The sequence below is a fragment of the Entelurus aequoreus genome, linkage group LG03, assembly GCF_033978785.1.
Source record: "Entelurus aequoreus isolate RoL-2023_Sb linkage group LG03, RoL_Eaeq_v1.1, whole genome shotgun sequence".
NCBI classification, from domain to species: Eukaryota; Metazoa; Chordata; class Actinopteri; order Syngnathiformes; family Syngnathidae; genus Entelurus; species Entelurus aequoreus.
In genome coordinates this window covers 84858030-84882089 of record NC_084733.1, presented here as the reverse complement: position 1 = coordinate 84882089, position 24060 = coordinate 84858030, and the positions used below count along the sequence as shown (strand labels likewise).

The 24060-nt window shown below is 38.7% G+C and overlaps 1 protein-coding gene across 4 annotated transcripts in view; it reads right to left on the bottom strand.

Annotated features, from left to right (window-relative positions):
* Positions 1-22005, bottom strand: part of LOC133647009 (CUGBP Elav-like family member 2) — a 72729-nt gene extending 50724 nt beyond the window's left edge. For all 4 annotated transcript variants that reach the window (XR_009825411.1, XM_062043041.1, XM_062043042.1 and 1 more), the window contains exon 1: positions 21668-22005. Coding sequence is in view for 3 of the 4 variants with exons in the window: in XM_062043041.1 (XP_061899025.1) it covers positions 21668-21738 (71 nt within the window). In the remaining variant the exon portion in view is untranslated. The remainder of the gene's footprint in view (positions 1-21667) is intronic.
* Between the last annotated feature and the right edge of the window lie 2055 nt (positions 22006-24060).

Below are 24060 nucleotides of genomic sequence, written 5' to 3'. Positions count from 1 at the left end.
ATGAGAATAAGCCTTGAAACCTTTAATTTATATATTTTTTTCCACTAAACCTCACACAAGATCAAAAGGATCTTGGAAGTTAAAAGCTATGATGCATTGTGCGTCAGTATTTACGATCGTTAAGTCCGACCACAGTTTCTTTCACGCTAAAATGTTTCCAAAATTGTTTATGAAAGATGTTCAAAGGCTAGAATAATCAGACTGAAAAGTAAAAAGACAACATATCATGGCATCAAAGCACTTACGAATCCAAGATTACACTGAGTCACTATTCTACCCATTAGCACGGCCTCGCCGCGTGAGGGTCCTGACTAGCGTCACCGTTCAGCTCTTTATTTGCCATTAGCAAATCCTAGGTTGAAGTAGCTTGGCTGAGGAAGACAGATTCTTCTGCTGAGGAGCCACAAACAGTTGCAGGGCGCTGACGGCCGCCAGCAGCTGACGAGCCACCAGCCCCGACAGTTGTGCATGTCCCGCCGCAACAGTCGTAAAGCGCAAATGATTTATCTGGACCATGTGTCTGTCCGGCTGCTGAGCTCTGACCGGGCAAGCATGCTAGCACATTATTCCAAACGTTCGGTCTTGTGTTGCCCAATTGTTGAACCGAGACACATTCCCGATGCTTCTCCTTTTAGTTTGATACGTATTTTACACAATATGTAAGCTTTAAAATACAGTGGGGTTTCTAAAGTATGAACTGACTTGACAAGATACATGAGGGCACATCACAAGCATTCAGTTGAGCAAACTTAAAAAGATACAAATACATGTGAGCGGAACTAATACGGTGCCGTAGCATGGACACATTGCAGTGTACTTGTACGTTTACTGGACTGCTGTAAAGGATGCCGTCTCCACAGGCTCGATAGAGCGCAAGGTTATATTTGGTGCGTGCCTCTGTGCTGCTGTTTGGATTAGCAGTGGAGTTCAACTTGTTACTGCAGGTGCTTGATGTTCAGCTTGTTGCTGCATCAGCAGAACTTTGTTGGTAAAACATGGGATCAATCAATGGTCATGACCCCTCATTTTTTTTTAAGGTGGAATCATGAAAATAGGTTAGACTTGAGAGCCATACCTTACTCTTTTGTGTAAAATAACAGTTACTAGATGAGGCAATTCCTGAAGGAATTGTGTGTGAATGCTCCAATGCTGAAGTTGAACTGAAATCCGGGAATTTTTTTTTTTAGAATTGTTGAAGTAGAGCACACAATTCCCAAACAGGCTGAATATTTGGATGTTGGAACAGTTTGAATCAGATGAAACATGTGGAAGTTGTGGAACTTTGAAGAATGTCCCATTGATTTAAATAGGAATTTCCCCAAAAATTGGGAGCGGGAATTTTTTGAAAATGGTAAAAAACTTCAATGGTCTGAATGAGTTGAAATGGTTGGTGTTGGATTTTTTCCAAATCGGTCGAGAAATGTTAAAGTAGTAACATGTTAAATCCTTTTTTTTTTTTTTTTTTTTTAAAGTGGAATCATGAAAATAGGTGTGGCTCTCAAATCTAACCTATCACCCTATTGTGTAAAATAACAGTAACTATATGAGGCAATTCCTGAAGGAATTGTGTGTGAATGCTCCAATGCTGAAGTTGAATTGAAATCCGTGAATTTTTTTTTTAATAATTGTTGAAGTAGAGCACACAATTCCCAAACAGGCTGAACATTTTGAAGTTGGAACAGTTTGAATCTGATGAAAAATGTGGGAGTTGTGGAACTTTGAAGAATGCCCGATTGATTTCAATGGGAATTTCCCAAAGATTTCAAGAAAAGCGGGAATTTTTTGAAAATGGTAAAAAACTTGAATGGTCTGAATGAGTTGAAATGGTTGGTGTGGGAATTTTTTAAAATTGGTCGAGAAATGTTGAAGTAGTAACATGTTGAATTGAGGAATTCCTGGAATTTCGGGAAAACTGGGAATTTTTCCAGTTAAAAAACAACTTTGATTTTGTCCTGATTAAGAGGAATGTTTTGATGGTGGAACGGTAAAAATGCGTTGAAAAATGTGGAAGGAGTAGTCGCCAGAAAAAAAGTCTGGAAATAGGGCTTTGGAAAACCAGGAATTCTGGAAAATCCTGAAAAATTTTTTTACTTGGAAAAGGGGTAGTTTAAATTTCCAGGATGGTGGAATGGGTTGAAGGTGGAATTGTTTGAATAGGTTGAAAAATTTGGAAATGGTGGAAGTTTGAAAAATGGCCAATTCATTTTGAACGAGAAAATGTCCCGGAAAATCTGGAATTCTGGGAATTTGTCAAGGGAAAGCCCGCGATTCCCGGATAGGCTGAACAGTTTGAAGTTCGAATGGTTTGAATCGGGTGAAAAATGTGGACGGTAGAGCGCGCCAAAATCTGGAGAAGATGTTTTAATAAATAGATGAATTTCGGTGTCGAAAACCATATGTGTGAATGCTTTGGAGCATTCACACAATTAACTAGGGATGTAACAACAAACCGCAATATTGATAACCGCGATAAAACTAAACTCATCTTTAATGCTAACATGAATAAGAGACATTAACGTCTTTCCCCATTAGAAAACAACGTACCCAAATCTAACTTATACAAACACATTTCTGTCTGAGTAAGCTATTCAATTATGCACATTGAACCACGAAGCTGTGCTCTCTTAGAACAGAGTGATCGACCTATGCTCTGAGGGATATAACATAAAAATGTGTTTTTATGGAACGTTCAAGGCCCAATGAACAGAGTAGGATGGCACAACTCTCGCCAGAGCACTTACCAGTGAAGCATAAGAAACACAAAACATGTAAAAATTGGGCTTTCTAACAGTGGGTCTATTTCTTTTTGTCATTTAAAAAAATCTAAATATTTCAGCGAGTGTTTAAGTACGTTTTAAGCACACAACAATGCTGCGACAATAATAACAGTGATAATTTTGGTCACAATAGCCCTGTTATGAAATTTGCCATATTGTTACATCCCTATTAATAACTAATGGACCAAACGATCACAAATGACAGATGCCAATCATGTAGAGAAGAGTGCATTTTGGACCATTCCAAGCATGCTAGTATGCTAAATCTCTTCTGTGCAGGGAATAGTTAGCTCACAGTCATTTGATTCAAGTTAAAAATAACTATAAACCCTTATTACAACGGCATTGTAGATGTTGCCATTCCCATTCAATTACTTGCAGCAAAATTGAAAGCAAAAAAACACAGTGCCTGTCAGTCACACTGATCAAACCCTGCTAATATAATCATCTACTCTTTGGGGAACAAACTCCAGGCGTGCACAGATGGAGTTGGTATGTTTTTTATAGCGTTTGATATTTTACTTTTCTTCGTTACATATTTATTGGTACATGAGAATACAATTACTATGAGGTCTGGAGGGCAACTTTAATTAATCATTTTCCCCTGCCCGTCAGAGGTTTGATAGGAACAAGCCGGTATGTGGGCTCAAAAAGAGTTGGGGCCCACTGGTCTAATTGAACAAACACTATCTAGAACAGAACTGGGCAATTATTTTGACTTGGGGGGCCACGTCGAGAGAGAAAAATGTGTCTGGGGGCCGGTGTGTATGTGTGTATTTACAGGGTTCGTACACCTTTTCCATGGCCAAATTCGAGCACTTTTTAAAGACTTTCAAGATCAATATTCCAGTTTTTCCCAGTACCCTTCAAAAGGCGAACCAGTGTGAAAAGCCTTGTTGTTGTTTGAGGTTAGCAAATGCTGTCTGTAGGAAAAATACGGAAAATCTGCTAAAACCTAAGCCTAACATTGAACCAGCAGTTAACTGAATGAGGCATAGAAAATGAAGCAGTGTTTCTGTAGACTATTCAATGTCTCCATTTGTGTTTTTCAAATTTCTTGTTCTTTTTCTTACTTACAGCACTCAATGACATCGAACAGCACGGATTGATTCACACCGTATTTGTGCTTATGAACTGCATAATGTGATATAAATACATGCACCCTCAAAATGTCAATTTCACTCATTTATTAACAAAACTGTCCCACATTAATATAATGATAATAAATTAAAGGATAATATTTTGTTTATTTCAGTCACCTTTCATTAAGCATATCTAGTAGGGGTGTGGGAAAAGTATTCAAATTCGAATCGCGATTCTCACGTTGTGCGAATCAGAATAGATTCTCATTTTTAAAAAAGCGATTTTCCTTTCCTTTTTTTTTTTTTTTAATTTTTTATTAATCAATCCAACAAAACAATACACAGCAATACCATAACAATGCAATCCAATTCCAAAACCAAACCCGACCCAGCAACACTGAATCGAATCGTGGGACACCCAAAGATTCACAGCCCTAATATCTAGCCTTATAAATGTGGCTATGATAACAAATCGATTTATAGTTGAGGGAAGTTCTTAACATTATAAATTTATCATTGACAAACGCTCGCTTTTTTCCTTTCATAGCTCGTAATAACTGTCCGTAATTAACATGTAATCTAGCGCTGATCTCTCAGTTTAGGTACCAAAAGGTTAGAAAACAAAACTTTAGCTAACGTTAGTTCACTTGTAGGGCTAGTAACCTGTGGCTTACCTTTCATATGACTCGAGAGAGCCGACTCTCCCACTGCGAAAAGCTGGATTTCCTTTTTGCATACTTTGCAGCAGGCTACGCGTGGGTTTGGTCCACGTTTTATCCAAAGTTCGTATTTGTCATTTTCCGTCCAATGTTAATTAAAACGGCAACCTCCCGGCATGATGGACCGATGCACCACTGTCCTCTTGGGGGCGACACAGAGTCGTATATGCATGGCAACAACCTAATGCAAGGGCTCGTGCAAAGCCCACAGATCAAGCGTTTAGCTTTCATTTTTAAGGAAACGCATTTTATTTTTTTTCGATTTTATAAATTAACCTATTGAGCCAGACTGCTAAGAAATATGAACATTTACAAGCACTTCACCCAAAATTTAAGCATTTCTCAAACATTGAAAACACATTTAAATCCAAGCATCTTCAAGGTTTTTAAGCACCAGTACGAACCCTGTATTTAGCTGTAAAAATCTGCTGTACGGTATGTGTGCTAGGATACTTAATACAAAAACTCACAATAATGTCTGCAACAATGCTAAAAACGTTTTGGCAGCTCACCTCCAAAAAACGGACGAGACTCCGAGAATGTAAATGAAAATAAATATGAGATTTACAATATTAAACGATCAACGATAGAACACTGAATATTAACATGAACATAGCTCCTCTTTTACTTCTTAGACCACCTACTCGATCGACATCTTTTACAAACACGGCAAAATATAATAGCAAAGGGTAAAAAACACCTACACAATCTGATATAATATCACTTTGCTACAGAACTTTGTCGTAAAAATCTGTTTCTGCATCTGTCCCTGACCCCTGCATATCAGGCTGGCTGCTCTGGAAACAAACTCCGCCCACACTGCTTGGTGCCTCATCTGCCTGGAGCTGCTGTGACTTAGATTACCGTAATAACCTGTATATCACTCAAAAGCGCAGATACCAACCATTGAAATACTTTCTAGGGTTCAAGAATTACAGTAATTTGAAAACAGCACTTCACACCATAATGGCGGCTACAGTTTCGATGTCAAAAGGTCTGAGAAACGTCCAGCGGGCCCAGGTCTAATCTAAAATAATTTATAAAAATTGTAAAATGCCTCTAAATCCGTTATCCTAAAGCAGGGGTCGGTAACCCAAAACGTTGAAAGAGCCATATTGGACCAAAAATACAAAAAACTAATCTGTCTGGAGCCGTATATATGTCTTATAATGAAGGCAACACATGACGTAAGTGTCTAAATTAGCTATAATAGCCTACTATCAAAATGACTATGTGTCGCAGGCTGAAGCAAATCTTCGTTGACAGAAATATTGAAATGTAATATTTATTCTACACAGTTTGACAGCATTAGAAACCATTAGTAAATCAGAGGTTACTCAGAAGGTGAGATAACTCCTGGAAATGACTGGCTTTTAATGGCCAAAAGGTATAGATGTGTGTGTCCAAGTTAAAGGAAACGGCAGGCTGTCTTCTTCTAATAGATTTATTACAATCTTTGGCAAGCTAGGTAATGTTTGCTGTGGCCTGGAACAACATGGCACACAAACAACTATCTGAAATGTAGCCTATATTACATACAGATAATGTGCCATGAGAAATGCTAAACTAAATGATATACAAAGAGGATACAAGTAAAGGATATTAAATTAGCTCAAATATACCTACAAATGAGGCATAATAATACAATATGAACATACAGCTAGCCTAAATAGCATGTTAGCATTGATTAGCTTGCAGTCATGCTCTGACCAAATATGCCTGATTAGCCCCCCCAACAAGTCAATAACATCAACAAAGGGCATCTTTGTGCATTCGCGCACAGCATAAAACTTTTGGTGGACAAAATTACAAAACAGTTTGTATTTTTCCCCCATTCTTAATCCTTTTTAAAAAATGCTCCAAGTAGCCACTAGGGCGGCACTAAAGAGCCGCAGGTTGCTGACCCCCGTCCTAAGATATTGCTATTTAGGCATTTACTGGGGCTTGCAACGTCACTTAAAATTACTGCAATGTCGCTCTAATTAAAACATCGATCAACAAGCTCTTGTAGTAAGGGCACCGTTCCAATTAAAACGTAGCGTTTCCTCCCATTGTAACCAAATGTTGCTCAGTAGCCTCCGGCTGTGGCAACAGGCCCCGCTGCTGTTATGCTTCATAGCGGTATGACATGCAGACGCAAACTGCTGGGGAAAAAGAAGACAATCAGCCAAGCGAAACAGCTGCTTGTTCGCCGTTCCCTCAAGTACATAACGAGTTGTTCTTAGATGGCCATATAAAAAGTGAAGAGTGCTCCTAAAAGCTTGGTATGGGAGAAAAGAAATGACAAGTTGCAACTTAAAAAGCTACTTCTCGATGACATAAGTTGTTTTAAATGAAAGGTATTCGGAAAGAGTGCCCTAATTAATGTGCAGTAGACTTTAAATTGGTCCTTTTGTTTCCAAGCTGAAAACAGATGCCTTCCTATCTCTTCTTTCGTTTGGTCCGTATGCTAGCAGACTGGCAACACTGCCCTGTAATAGGGGCCTAAAAAGAAGGAGAGTGAACAGACAAAAAAATACAAAAGGTTACATGACCCGGTGTTGTCGCTAGGAATCTTCAAAATGGGGTCCCAGTGACCCCATCAAGTCATATAAATGAGGTCCCACAGTAAATATTTGGGGTACCACTTTTTTTCAACCGTTTTGAAATGTATGCTTTATCTTGTTATATCTCACATTCTGTATTGTGTTTTGGAAGACGGTTGTCATAAACGTTACTTCATTCATTAAAAAAATTAAAGAAAACACATTTTTATGCATAAGTACATTTATTCAGTTATAAACATTCATTCACTTTCTTCTTTCTTTCATGGATTTTAACTTTACCGCTGCCGGTATTTTTTTCAATATTTTTATTTATTAAGTTGTAGGTGTATTTATTTCAGTATAAAAGTGTAAAAAAGTTATTTGCTTTGGTCATGAAATGATAATGGTGTGCCAGGGCATACATGCATATGACAAATTTAATTGATTATTCTCACCTGTATGTAGATAATTACCACATCTACACTTTCATGGCAAATATGCCAACAAAATAAAAATTTGGCAAGTTAGTTTCAATGTCATTTAATGCAGCGGCACTCAATGCCTCTGGCTCTAGAAGCCACTTGTCATTGAAGCTTTGCTTCTTGGGTTTATTGCTCGCCATGACGAAAACAATAACACGCGGGATTCCTATAACCGGAAATGCAGTATTTATGATTGATAAAACTTTCTGCGAATCAAAGTTTAAGAAATTGTACCGGAAAGTGCCTTACTTTGAAATCGACCAATAACGAATAATTAATAATTTGACCCGGCAAATATAAACAAAAAACACCGGCGTAAAGCGATAATCGGCAAAAAAAATGTTTTAAATCCTCGTCTACTTTCAGAATATTGCGTCCTTTCTGATTTCAATGCGTAAAAAGACACAAAAAGTGCGTTAAGGCAAACACTGGTTACATGCAGTGTTGGCGTTAACACACTTTGTGTCTTTTTACGCATTGAAATCAGAAAGGACGCGAAATTCCGAAAGTCAGAGAGTCCCTGAGGTGCATTTTTTTAATATTATTTTTCACAGATTTTCGCTTTTCATCTGCGTTTTATTCCACATTTAGCTCACCCACCTCAATGCTTTTGAAGTTTTGGAAAGGTTGATAATGGTCTTAAATCGAAAATATGTCAGGAAAAGCTGTCATTCTGTATGATCATAGCCAATTTTAAATGACCATGTTGCTTTTGAACACCCATGTATAAGTGAATGAAGGGCATTCTTACTCAACAGCCATACGTGTCACACTAAGGGTGGCCGTATAAACATCGCCAACACGGTCATAAACATGTACCGTGTTGTGAAACCAAACTAAACAACAATGACAAACACATTTCGGGAGAATATTTGCACTGCAACACAACACAACATAAACACAACAGAACAAATACCCAGAATTCCCTGCAGTACCAACTCTTCCGGGATGCTACACCATTTTATTTGGTACAGGGTGTAATTATAAGTGTGACCAGTAGATGGCAGTCAAAAATAAGAGATAAGTCTCAAGTAAACGCCAACATTTTAAATGTTCCATTGAAAATAGGCGGTCAAAAATCTATCAAAATGTTTTCGTGCCGTTTCTAATATAAAGTAGTGTAAAGTTCTTACTTATATCTGTCAGTAAACTTGCCATGAAAGCGCTAAAACATACCGGTGTAAGTGAGTTTACATTATTCACCCTAGGAAATTTAGTTACTAGAGTTCCGGTCGGACGGTTTCCGGATGAGGAGATGCGGCTCTGTTGTTGAAGTAAAGTCTGAATATCATAAAACAGTTAGCGCCATCTTTTGACACTTCTTCCACTCCCGTTCTTGCACGTTACACCGCTACAACAAAGATGACGGGGAGAAGACGCTGCCGAAGGTGAGCCACGTAAATAACACCGCCCACAAAACGGCGCAACCTGAAGCGAGTGTCAGAAAGCGGCTTGAAGATGATCTGTAAAACATCATCTATGCAACATTTTGCCCAAAAAACCACCATCACGTTATTTAGACCACAAGGAAGTATTTTACATTTAGAAAAAAAAAAAAAAAGACTCCTTTAATGAGCCCTGTAATCCGGCTAATAGATGAAAAAAGATTAAAAATAGACCATTGATGGGCAGTGCGCCTTATAATCCGGTGTGCCTTGTGGTCCGGAAAATACAGTATATTTGCCGGGTCAAATTATTAATCATTTATTATTGGTCGACTTCAAAGTAATGCACTTTCCGGAACAGTTTCTTAAATTTTGATTCGCCAAAAGTTTTATCGATCACAAATACTGCATTTGTTTTCTTTTGTGTTATTTTTTTCATGACGGAAGTAATGTTTATGACAACCTTTTTCCAAAACACAATATAGAATCTGAGATATAACAGGATACCGCATACATTTATCATTTGTTTTCAAAACGCTTACCGTATTTTTCGGACTATAAGTTGCTCCGGAGTATAAATCGCACCGGCCAAAAATGCATAATAAAGAAGGAAAAAAACATAAGTCGCATTTTTTGGGGAAATTTATTTGATAAAACCCAACACCAAGAATAGACATTTGAAAGGCAATTTAAAATAAAGAATAGTGAACAACAGGCTGAATAAGTGTACGTTATATGAGGCATAAATAACCAACTGAGAACGTGCCTGGTATGTTAACGTAACATTATGGTAAGAGTCATTCAAATAACTATAACATATAGAACATGCTATACGTTTACAAAACAATCTGTCACTCCTAATCGCTAAATCCCATGAAATCTTAACAGTCTAGTCTCTTACGTAAATGAGCTAAATAATATTATTTGATATTTTTACGGTAATGTGTTAATAATTTCACACATAAGTCGCTCCTGAGTATAAGTCGCACCCCCGGCCAAACTATGAAAAAAAACTGTGACTTATAGTCCGAAAAATACGGTACAAAAAAGTGGGACCCCATACATTTACTGTGGGACCCCATTTTTAGGACTTGATGGGGTCCTTGGGACCCCATTTTGAAGATTCCTAGCACCAACACTGGTTACATGACCGATACTAAAATTAACGACGGTAAGACTTCAGTTTCACCATACATGTCGTCAAAGTTAAGGAAAAGCGGTTATCGTCTTTTTACACTTGTGACTGAAATGACAAACATTGTTTACACAAGTTGCAACTTTAACACAAAAAGATGACAAGTTGATTTTTAATGAGACAAATTCTGCGATTGTTCAGAATTGCACATCAATTCATGCACAAAAACCCCGTGGTCCACTTCAATCGTTCTTGAATTTTCCACGCTGGCAACAATTCCCGTTTGTCTGAGCACGGCCTGATTTCATTGTTGCGTTTCCCCCCCATGTGAGGACAGACGCCTCCAATCAATCAGGCTTTCATTTGGCCCATATGCTAACAGGCTGGCAGCATCTGACAACGACGCCGCCCGAGCCATTAACTCCATAATGACACCAGGGGTCCCCAGAGGTCGCAGATGATGATGCTAAAGTAAAGCCGGTGGTTAACTATCAATGTGTGCATCTCAAATGGAGCAGAAAAAAAAAGGAGGGCAATTACACCTTCACTTTACAGCCCGTCTAAAATCAGCCCAATTCTCCTATTTGCGTTGTGGGAGAATGTCGGGAGTGCTGCAATGAGGACATCTAGGACAGCAAATGAATAGCAGACACTAAATATAGTACGCACACTGCCTTTGACTGCACACACGCACACACTCTGCTACACAAAGGCATCACCTTATGTGGACTGAAACTTCATAAAAACACTTATTGGGTAGCTGGATAATTTTAAAAAAAATCGGGGACATGAGTTAGACACGACTACAGCTCATTTTTTAACTTAAGTGCACAGCGTGCCCTTCTGATGTTATGTAACGTTTTGCCACATTTTCTTTTGTTTGTGAATCCTGCCACAACATTTGCACTGCTCGCATCTCGCCATCCCACAACGCCGGCGTGGAGGGTGGGGTTAGATTATGATTTTAACAACCGTGTGCTTGTATAAGCTTTAGTCCTGCAAAAAGGCAGCCTAGCGCTTCTTTCACACAGCCGGGTTTACGCTGTTTTTCCCCTCCCCTGACGCTGCTTGATGATAGGACAATATGGTAACAGTGCCTGTGTCTAAGTGTATTTCACAATGCAGTGACTGCAGTGCAACGTTAACCACCCAAGACTAATTTCTCCTGACATGTTGTGTTGGAACTAGCATTTGTTGTTGTAAGACAAGTTTTCCCCAGATGTCGACACTCAATTTTGGATTGCGGCACGCCTTATCGCTGCGTGAAACCCCTTCATTAGATTGTGTCCGATCTACTGTTACGGCTATTTTGCTGGATCTCTGTGTGAAAGAGTGTGGCAAGAGTACACTGAAGGCCTCTATGGTAGTATATTTCAGAATTGCCCCAAAATGCTGCTTTAAGTGGTTGAATCAATTATTGTCATGCATAAACCGATCAACAAACTACTTCTAAACTAGTGTTGTCCCGATACCAATATTTTACCAAAATTATCTCAAGACTTTGATACTTCTCTAAATAAAAAGGGGACCACAAAAATTTGCATTTCGGGCTTTATTTTAACAAAAAATATTACGGTACATTAAACATAAGTTTCTTATTGCAATTTAGTCATTAAATAAAATAGTGAACACACTTACTACTTTTAGTAGTAAGTAAACAAACAAAGGCTCCTAATTTAGCTGCTGATATATGCAGTAACGTATTGTGTCATTTATATTCTTTTATTTTGTCAACATTATCAAGGACAAACTATAAAAATTAATTATTAATCTACTTGTTCATTTACTGTTAATATCTGCTTACTTTCTCTTTTAACATGTTCTATCTACACTTCTGTTAAAATGTAATAATCATTTATTCTTCTGTTTGGATACTTTACATTAGTTTTGGATGATACCACACATTTGGGTATAAATTCCGATACCAAGTCGTTACAGGATCATACATTGGTCATATTCAAAGTCATCATGGGACATATTTCCTGAGTTTATAAACATAATATAATTGTTTTCAAACGAAAGATGTGATGCCAAAAAAATAGACTTAACAGTGTTTCCCATAAACTGCCAAGATACCTGTGGCGGTGGGGGCGTGGTCATCATGACATCGAGTAATTTGCATAATTTACTACAATGATATGATTTTCTCTAAAAAGGCTCAAAAAATGTATACTTACTAATTAATAATAACAGTTTTGTTTTAAACGTCCATCCATCCATTTTACAATATAATTACAACACTTTATGTACATATTTATATACAGATTTGAACAATAAGTTATTCACTGAAATATATTTATTAATTGTGGTTCTTACAAAAAACATATCTTATAAAATATAAAAGCTAAAATGTCTCAAAGCTCTGCCCCTTTAATTAGTGCATACTAAATAATTTAACTTTAGCCTACTACTAAAACCATATTATTTACCAGCAACATAAAGTGAAACAGAGGCAGAGGTGTCCTGCCACAGTCAGTAACAAATAAACAGAAAACAGTAGTGGTCAAATACAAATAAGGCAACAAGAGAAGTATCCTACACTTCTCTTTTGTAAAGTAAATCTGAACAGCCTATATGGGCATCTACATCAACTATATGATTTGCCTCAGAAGCTGGACAGGACCCAAAAAAAAAAAAAAAAAGTATTTTTATTTGTGGCGGACGTAATTCTTTCGTGGCGGGCCGCCACAAATAAATGAATGTGTGGGAAACACTGCTTAATCATAGTAGTATCGACTAGATGCGTTCCTGTACTTGGTATCATTACAGAGGATGTTAGGTGTAGATCCACCAATGGTGTTTGTTTACATTTTGACGCCGGTGAGCTACAGTGTGTAGTGAAGCATGTTTAGCTATTCCTCGTCCTCCAGGGATGATACTTGTAAGAAACGTACTTTGTCACCATGGAGGCCAGGATTAGTGATTTTTAAGTAGCTACAACACTGCCGACTGCGAATGGACGTTCGCCGCTAGCTAGCTAGCCATGTCTTAAATGACCTCTTCCAGAGAGCGTTTCAGTGTTAAAACTTCACCTTTGTTAGTTTTTAAGCCAAAATGCGTCCGTTCTCCCTTTTCTGTCTACACAAATTGTCTGATTGTAAGTACTCTGTGATTGTGCGCTGTTGAACATGCTCGTCAACCAGCAATGACGACTTGACGACGACGGGGTGGCCGGGGGACTCGAGGACCGGTACCTTTTTGGTGGTGATATAGTACCGAATATGATTCATTAGTATCGCAGTACTATACTAATACCGGTATACCGTACAACCCTACTTGTACATTTCAGAATTCAACCAAAATCTTGTTTTAAGTGATTTAATCAAGTACCGTCATGCAAGTCAATCAACAAACTACTTCTCAACATTGTGTGTTTCTTGACATTTATTCCAGAAGACGGATCCCGCACCTTTGTGCTACTTTCTCCCTGTCCCAAAAGAAAGAAGATCACTGATGTTTGACTTAGCGACACACTGAAGCTCCCTTATGGCTGCCATGGGAATCAGACTCAAGCCCCGACAGTAACTCTCTCCTGTCAACAATCGGATAGATAAATCAATCCCAAGTACAACTCCTGCCAAATACATTGTAAATCCCACCAGCAGATCACTCCTGTTACACAGTGAGGATCTTTGACTAGCTTTTTGGCAGGTAGTTAAATGGCCTTATTTTCAACCATAGAGTTGGGGGAAAACAGAACCAATTTTTTAAAGAAAAAGACCAAATCATGCTTAGCTAATCATATGCATAAAGCCGCATATCGAATGGACCAAGCATGCGACGAAAAACAGGACCTATTCTGGCTCATGTAAAATTGTAGGACTGTTTGGGATTGTGTTTCTTAGCATTCGAGATCTAACAAAAAGGAAAACAATTGCATAAAGATGACTAAGGATGTCACAATATGAACATTTTGTATCAGTTATTGTAACCAAAATTATCACGGTATTGTCGAATATCCTGAAATGTCTGAACCAGGTTTTATTTAAAGAAAAATTACAATTGATTGACATAAATTACTTTCAATTGTCGAATATTGTTCTGGCTTCTTACAAAGGGGAACTCCACTTGTTTTGGGAATTATACCTATCATTCACAATCATTGTGAGAGACAAGAAATCAGTCGTTTTTTTAGGATTTTATAGATGATAAATGCTTGGAAGATGTGGCTAATTGGGAGTCCCCGTTGTAGCCTTCAAAGACTCTAAAACAACTTTAAAATCCTCCATTTAACGTTTTATATACACACTGCAAGTATACTGTATAATGTAGTAACAGACACGGTCACAACAATGTGTAATATATACAATATTTACCTTATTTTAATTTGACTGATTTCTTCAATGCACTGATTTCCGTTTCTATAGCAGGGCACTTCCGACTTCTGGCAACAAATGTGTTCCTACTTCCGGGTACAAAGGGGTATGTGTCTTGTAATCATGGCAGACTTGGTAACTGACAACGAAGATGACTATTTTTGGACAAATGAGGATTCACAACCTTATTTCTGGGAAGCTGAATATACGGACAATGAACCACTACTTCTGGAAGCCAGCATGAAGGGACAATGAGCCGAGAGTGCGGTCGGCGTGACTTGAAGCTGCAAAATGTGAAACTTGAAGCACTCCATTTATGTTGAAGTAGCATGGCTTCTACTTCAACATAAATGGAGTGCTTATCGAAATGAACCAGAAAAAAATATCTGTTAATTTGTAAAGGTTTTAAAGTGTTTTTTTAAATTAAATAAAAAAACAGGATTTGGGTGCATCTCTTCTGGTTTATGTGACGTCACGAGCATAGATCAATCAATCAATGTTTATTTATATAGCCCTAAATCACAAGTGTCTCAAAGGGCTGCACAAGCCACAACGACATCCTCGGTACAGAGCCCACATACGGGCAAGGAAAAACTCACCCCAGTGGAACGTCGACGATCAACCTCTTATCTAAGATCCCACAGTTTGTAGGTTCAATCTCCACAATTGAACAGTTTAGTTGTTCAGACAACAATGTGTGTTGCACCGGGGGTTATCATTATACTGTTTATCGTTACATCCCTATAGACGACTTCACACTGCTGCAAGGAGACAACGTTTCAGACGTCACCGAACTGTCGAAAAGTCGGGTATGTTTAAACTGACTGTATTTAAGCTTTTGGGCTCCTATTTTTTAAAGATTTTCTCTCAACTACCGGCTTTGTTTTGCTTCACTACACATCGTAGCTCACCAGCATCAAAATGTAAACAAACGCCATTGGTGGATCTACACCTGACATCCACTGTAATGATACCAAGTACAGGAGCGTATCTAGTCGATACTATGGTTACAAACATTTTTTGGCATCACATCTTTCGTTTTAAAAAAATTTATATTATGCTCAGAAAATATGTCCCTGGACACATGAGGACTTTGAATATGACCAATGTATGATCCTGTAACTACTTGGTATCTGATGGATACCCAAATGTGTGGTGTCATCCAAAACTAATGTAAAGCATCCAAACAACAGAAGAATAAATGATTACATTTTAATATAAGTGAAGATTGAATATGTTAAAAGAGAAAGTAAACAGCTATTAACAGTAAATGTACGAGTAGATTAATAATTCATTTTCTACCCCTTGTCAATAATTTTGACAAAATAATAGAATGGAAAATGACAATATGTTACTGCATATGTCAGCAGACTAAACTAGGAGCCTATGTTTGCTTACTTACTAATAAAAGACAAGTTGTCTTGTATGTTCCAAAGATTATGTAAAAGTCGCAATCTGGTCGCATTTCCGTTTAGACTACATTCTCGTTCGGAAAGATCAGATTCCAATCACATTCAGCCTACCTCTTCGATGTGGCCCGAATCAGACAAGAAAAGATCAGATTTGAAGCGCTTTGGAGCGTTTAGGCTGGCAATAATATCAGAAAAAAGCTGATCTGTATAATTCGGTGTGCAGTGTAAACGGTAAACGGGGCCAGTGTGTGTGACAATGTAAATATTACATGCGTTGTACCATTTAAGTATGGCTTTGGGCAAATGATAAACTGACAAAAATACTAGTGAGTCGTTTTTTTTGCCGAACTACAAGCGTGAGAGCACCCCTTGGGGCAATCTCGGCCCGGCTCTCGTTCGGTGGACTACTTTCTCGGATTACAGCTCGTTTTAAACGAACCAAAAAGTGACAAGCGGGAAACATCCTTAAGAGCACATAGTAAACCTTTGTGTGTCTTTCCCAGCCTTGTTGACATGGTCGGTCACAAGATCTTCATTAGGCTATGTCTACACTAAGCCGGATAACCCCTTAAAAGAATAATTAACTAGCCCAAGCCCCGTTTCAGCCACACTAAACCAGCCTTTAAGGTTCCCCTCCTTGGACAAATTTTTACACTGGTAAGTGTGCCGTGTATTTCTTGAATCTCCGGCTCTTAGCTTTGTATGGACTCATTGATCGTTTACAAACGGAGTTCAGAGAGGAAGTGACGTCAGAAAGAACGCGCCACAGCCAGCTTTATAATAAAGCGGTTTCGTAACTCGGAGCTAGTCATCCAGACATGCCCGTGTTTCTCCTTCTACATGTACAGACGCTTGTGGAAATCACACATGAATACCTTAAGAGAAAGCTATTGCAGCTATTTGGGATACAACACTTCTCAGACAGCAAGAGAACTTTTGAATGTCCAGGTCAGCTGAGATTCTACTTACCGAAAAACTTTGTCCATTTGTCGAAGGAGAGTCAACGAGAATGCGGGCTCCCGTGGATGTGATAAAAAAGGTAGTGTGTGCTTTGTATTACCTGGCCGTCGAGGCAAAACTACGTAAAACGGCGAATGCATTTAGACTGCCAAAGCAGACTGTATCAGTTGTTGCCCGCCATGTATGTCGCGGACTTAACGTCTAGGTCCAGAGTATATAAAGTCACCAAAAACGAATGGACGATGAAGGTGACGGCAAAAGAGTGAGGAGTATCCCGACCAGATATCTATATCCCCAGTTTGATTGATGTAAAATGATCTTTATCACATTATTTACGTGTCTAATAAAGATTTGATACATTTATGATGGCTCAGGTGTGATTCACTACAATAGGGCCCCACAGCACACTGGATTCCAGTTAATTTAAATACCACAACACTGGATATTGTTCAGATAAGTTAAATTTAACAACTTGCACACAAAGCAACACTGGAGATGACTATGACGTGTGCATTTTCCGCGCACGCGTACTAGGTCGCATTGCGCCGGCGGACGGAGGGGGTCTTGAACGGTGGCATTGTGGTGTGTGGACACGGATAAACTTAGGTGGGATTTACCCTAGATAACGGGGCGTTAGACTACATTCTCGTTCGAAAAGATCAGAGTCAGCCCACCTCTTGATGTAGCCCAAATCGGACACGAAAAGATCAGATTTGAAGCACTTTGGCACGTTTAGGCTGGCAAAAAATATCCGATCTGTATATTTTGGGTGGACAGTGTAAACGGGGCCAGTGTGTGTGTGTAACAATATAAATATTACACACGTTGTGCCATTTAAGTGTGGCTTTCGGCAAATTATAAACCGACGCCATTGTGTGGTCCACTCACTGAAAAAATACAAGCGAGTCATTTTTTTTGCCCGGACTACAAGAGCAAGGTCCGGCTCTGGTTCGGTGGACTACTTTCTCGGACTACAGCTCGTTTTAACCGGACCAAAAAGTGACAAGCGGGAAACACCCCTTAAGACGGGGGTCAGCGAGCCGCATGCGGCTCTTTAGTGCCGCCCTAGTGGCTCCCTGGAGCATTTTTAAAAAAGGATTGAAAATGGGAAAAAAAATTGTGAAAAAATACAAACAAACGCAACAGTTTGCTTACATGTTAAATCTTTGTCTCATTTTGTCCACCAAAAACTTTTATGCTGTACGCGAATGCACAAAAGGTGCGCTTTGTTGATGTTATTGACTTGTCGGAGCGCTAATCAGGCATATTTGGTCAGAGCATGACTGCAAGCTAATCAATGCTAAAATGCTATTTAGGCTAGCTGTATGTTCATATTGTATCATTATGCCTCTTTACTTGTATCCTCTTTGTATATCATTTAGTTTTGCATGTCTCATGACACATTATCTGTATGTAATATTAGCTATATTTCAGATAGTTGTTTGTATGCCACGTTGTTCCAGGCCACAGCAAACATTACCTAGCTTGCCAATAAATCTATTAAAAGAAGACAGCCTGCCGTTTCCCTTAACTTGGACACACACATCTATACCTTTGGCCATTAAAAGCCAGTCATTTCCAGGAGTTATCTCACCTTCTGAGTAGCCTCTGATTTACTAATGGGTTCTCATGTAAAAATGTGTAGAATAAATATTACACTTCAATATTTCTGTCAACAAAGATTTGCTTCAGCCTGCGACACAGTCATTTTGATAGTAGGCTAATATAGACACATCATGTGTTGCCTTCATTATAACACTCATATAAAACTTTTAGTCATTTTGATAGTAGGCTATTATAGCTAATATAGACCCTCACGTCATGTGTTGCCTTCATTATAAAACATATATACGGCTCCAGACCGATTAGTTTTTTGTATTTTTGGTCCAATATGGCTCTTTCAACGATTTGGGTTGCCGACCCCTGCCTTAAGAGCACACAGTAAACCTTTGTGTGTCTTTCCCGGCCTTGTTGACATGGTCGGTCACAAGATCTTCATTAGTGACTCAATAACGCAATAAACGGTGTGGGTTAATCATAGGCACCAATCTACATTTCTGCCAGTGGGTGCTCGGTGTGTGTGTATATAATAAAAAAATAGACGGTCCAGCGAAGTTAATATCCCATATGATTTGTGGCTTTATTATTTTGTAAAAACGGACCAAAATTTGCCACAAAATTACCTACAACTTACAAATTACCTACAGCTCCACTAATGGACATTGGAGTGTTACTTTCAAAGGCAAAATTAAAGTATTGCTAGAAACATAATTTTATATGGGACTTTATTGTATTATATGTACAGTACATGTTCCAAAAAGAAAAAAAGCATAAAACACCACCGGAATTAGAGATATTACAAGTCAAAGTGATGAAGCTTAGTTTTACACTCGTGACTTGGTGTAACTAAACATTACCCTATAAGATGAAGGCAATTGCATTTTATTGATATTTGAAATGTATTCAATGTTTATAAATGAATATTTAAATATACTAAATGTAAAAAAGGGAATAAATATTCAAAATAAGATCATTAAATTAAATCTAGTTTGGTTACGCCATCATGAGCGCAACACAAGGTTGTAAAAGTTTCAACTACAATTCTAAATAAGATGTCAAAAGCAAACTGAACTCAAATACACACAGCTTAAAGATTGATCAATACCTATTTTAATTTAGTAATACATAAATATTATGATTTATCAAAATATAAAAGAAATATACCTGAACAGAACGCTCATGATGGTTACACCAAAAAGTAACACTATGAATCGCGTTATTCCAAGTTTTTGGGGCATTTTTATGCTATTTCCAAGCATCTCCTTTGTATAATCGTTGATTTTAAATGGTCAAACTAATGCATATTACGTATGCATGCCCTAGTTAACAAAAAAAAGTCATATTTATTTTGATTGTTACATTTTGAAGTACATTTGTGCAAGTGGGTGCGAATGTACCCATTACCAGAGCTGTACACCCGTGGGTGCTCGGGCCCCTCGAAGCACCCGCGGGATCAGCGCCTATGGGTTAGATAGTTAGGTCAGTGTTTTTCAACCTTTTTTGAGCCAAGGCACATTTTTAGCATATAAAAAAAATCCAGAGGCACACGACCAGCAGAAATGAAAAAACAATACTCAGCTGACAGTAAAAAGTTGTTGTTGCAATTGTTGGATATGAGTTTAAAGCATAACCAACCATGCATCACTATAGCTCTTGTCTCAAAGTAGGTGTACTGTAACGACCTGTCACATCATGCCATGACTTATTTACAGTTTTTCGCTGTTTTTCTGTGTGTAGTGCTTTAGTTCTTGTCTTGCGCTCCTATTTTGGTGTCTTTTTCTCTCTTTTTTTGGTGTTTTCCTGTAGCAGTTTCATGTCTTCCTTAAAGCGATATTTCCCGCATCTACTTTGTTTTAGCAATCAAGAATATTTCAGTTGTTTTTATCCTTCTTTTTGGGAACATTGTTGTCATGTTCGGATGTACATTGTGGACACCGTCTCTGCTCCACAGTAAGTCTTTGCTGTCGTCCAGCATTCTGTTTTTGTTTACTTTGTAGCCGGCTCAGTTTTAGTTTGGTTCTGCGTAGCCATCCCTAAGCTTCAATGCCTTTTCTTAGGGGAACTCACCTTTTGTTTATTTTTGGGTAAAGCATTAAGACACTTTTTTTCACCTGCACCCTGTCTCCCACTGTTTCTGACATCTACAAAGCAGTTAGCTACCGGCTGCCACCTACTGATATGGAAGAGTATTACACGGTTACTCTGTCGAGCTCCAGATAGCACCGACACTCAACAACACATAATTTGGCGAAGTTGGTAGAGTGGCCGGGCCAGCAATCGGAGGGTTGCTGGTTACTGGGGTTCAATCCCCACCTTCTACCATCCTAGTCACATCCGTTGTGTCCTTGGGCAAGACACTTCACCCTTGCTCCTGATGGCTGCTGGTTAGCGCCTTGCATGGCAGCTCCCGCCATCAGTGTGTGAATGTGGAAATACTGTCAAAGCGCTTTGAGTACCTTGAACGTAGAAAAGCGCTATACAAGTATAACCCATTTATCATTTATTTATTTGCAGACTATAATTACTGGTTTGCAAAAAATATTTTTAACCCAAATAGGTGAAATTAGATAATCTCCCACGGCACACCAGACTGTATCTCACGGTACACTAGTGTGCCGCGGCACAGTGGTTGAAAAAACACTGAGTTAGGTAAGCCACCATTATCGACGGGAACGCAGCTAACTAGCTAAGTTGGCTAGCGAGCCGAGAAAAAAAAGGGGAACTACCAGGCATTGCTCAACCGGGGAACATTATTATCACTTAAACACTAAACAAACAAAAATAATAATAATATTGAAACTTAACTCGACGTTGACAAGTGCGCGAACTGCCGTAAAAGCCCGACCGTTTGCTTCGTATAAACGAGCTGTGTCGCTGTTAGCGTGTAGCTAAATAGGTGGCAAAGTTGAATATTTGAATGTAATTAATGTGTTGTTTAAAATAACCAAAAACATGTTTGTTTTAATCAAAGCTGCCTATAGCGGAAGCACATGTCGCTTGACTGTTATCGCGCGCTCGGTAGCTAAAAAGCTAGCAACCCTCGCACTCCATTTTGTGCGTTGCGAGACACTTAAAAAGCCATTTTTTGGCGTGTAGGAAATAAAACATACCGGTTTGTTTTAAGTGTAACATACGGGCGGAGGGGGTCACTAAACTCGACGTTAACATACGAACCGTTGCGGGTTATTTTTTTTAAATTTTTTTTTGGTCGGTTAGCATGCTAACGCTAGCTAGCGACGGTTTCATCTCCAAAGCCACAACTTGGGACAACAACAACACAACAAAAACAACGAGCATTGAAATACGTTACTTACATTGTGTCGCTTGACGCCATTAGCCGACTCTCGGTCAGGGGCATGAAATCCAGGTTGTAAGACGAAGTCATACTCTTGTTTTTTAAAAAAAAAAAGAGAAAAAAAAAAAAAGGGGGGGAAAAAACCAGCACGCCGCGTCTAATCGAGCGAGGAGAGGAAGTGCACGTCCGCACACACTCGCATGGAGGAAGAGGAAGGAGCTCCGACGGACGAGCGAGAACAGGTGCGCGGAGGGGCGTCTTTTACTTCCAAATGCATGTGAGGAGAGAGTCCCGGGCTCCGTGCTCCTTATATATGTACAGTGCACGGAATGAGCGGACGGTTTCGGCTGCAAGCAGAGCGAGAGGGAGAGAGAGAGAGGGGAGCTGCCTGCAGCAAAGCAGAGGCGTGGTCTCTGTCTGCTAAAAGTCTGCAAACTGCCTGCTGCTGCACGAAAATAAGGGTGGGAATTTAAAAAAAAAAGGATATTCAACACATATACGGATTGAAAACAACATGCATGGTTTGCAGCATTGCAAATACGATGCGAATGTGTTTGGGAGCGCGGTGAACGATAAACGGATAATATTGATGTATTTCGTCACACACATTATGTAATAGGTACCCCTGCTGGTTGGAAAATAGTCCCAGATATTTTTCTATTGTTGCCGAAAAGTCTTCTTTTTTTTTCTTCTTCTTCTTCAGCCAACAAACTACTTGAGAGAAACAACAGCGACACAGCTGGTCTGAGTTAAGTACTGCATGCCACTTGGCCTCCATATCGTCGACCAAAGGAACCCATTTTGTAAATTTGAATAACATTAAATAGCTGCTTTTTATATTTTGAACTTTTTAAATGTACTGGTGGAGATGGTGGAGGGAAAATGTAAAATAATTAATTGGTTTTTGGGTTTATTTTGATTAAAATGATCGCATTGATTGATTGATTGAGACGTTTATTAGTAGGTTGCACAGTGAAGTACATATTCCGTACAATTGACCACTAAATGGTAACACCCGAATAAGTTTTTCAATTTTTTTAAGTCGGGGTCCATTTAAATTGATTCATGATACAGATATATACTATCATGTAATGTAAATAATGTAAATGATTCAATGTGATTATCTTGTGTGATGACTGTATTATGATGATAGTATATATGATAGTATATATCTGTTTCATGAATCAATGTAAGTGGACCCCGACTTAAACAAGTTGAAAAACTTATTCGGGTGTTACCATTTAGTGGTCAATTGTACGGAATATATACTTCACTGTGCAACCTACTAATAAAAGTCTCAATCAATCAATCAATCAATCATATATTCTATCATCATAATACAGTCATCACACAAGATAATCACATTGAATTATTTACATTATTTACAATCAGGGGTGTGGAGAGGGGGGTAGGATATGGACATCAAGTAGTGGACATAGAGAGAGAGAGAGAGAGAGAGAGAGAGAGAGAGAGAGAGATCAGAAGGCATAAGAAAAAGTATCTGCATTTGATTGTTTACATTTGATTATTAGCAATCCGGGGAGGGTGTTAGTTTAGGGTTGTAGCTGCCTGGAGGTTAACTTTTATTGCGGTTTTGAAGGAGGATAGAGATGCCCTTTCTTTTATACCTGTTGGGAGCGCATTCCACATTGATGTGGCATAGAAAGAGAATGAGTTAAGACCTTTGTTAGTTCGGAATCTGTGTTTAACGTGGTTAGTGGAGCTCCCCCTGGTGTTGTGGTTATGGCGGTCATTTACGTTAAGGAAGTAGTTTGACATGTACTTCGGTATCAGGGAGGTGTAGTGGATTTTATAGACTAGGCTCAGTGCAAGTTGTTTAACCCTGTCCTCCACCTTGAGCCAGCCCACTTTGGAGAAGTGGGTAGGAGTGAGGTGGGATCTGGGGTGGAGGTCTAGAAGTAATATGACTAGCTTGTTCTGAGATGTTTGGAGTTTTAGATTTGCCACTTGGCCTCCATATCGTCGACCAAAGGAACCCATTTTGTAAATTTGAATAACATTCAATAGCTGCTTTTTATATTTTGAACTTTTTAAATGTACTGGTGGAGATGGTGGAGGGAAAATTTAAAATAATTAATTGGTTTTTGGGTTTATTTTGATTAAAATGATCGCATTGATTGATTGATTGAGACTTTTATTAGTAGGTTGCACAGTGAAGTACATATTCCGTACAATTGACCACTAAATGGTAACACCCGAATAAGTTTTTCAACTTGTTTAAGTCGGGGTCCACTTAAATTGATTCATGATACAGATATATACTATCATGTAATGTAAATAATGTAAATGATTCAATGTGATTATCTTGTGTGATGACTGTATTATGATGATAGTATATATGATAGTATATATCTGTATCATGAATCAATTTAAGTGGACCCCGACTTAAAC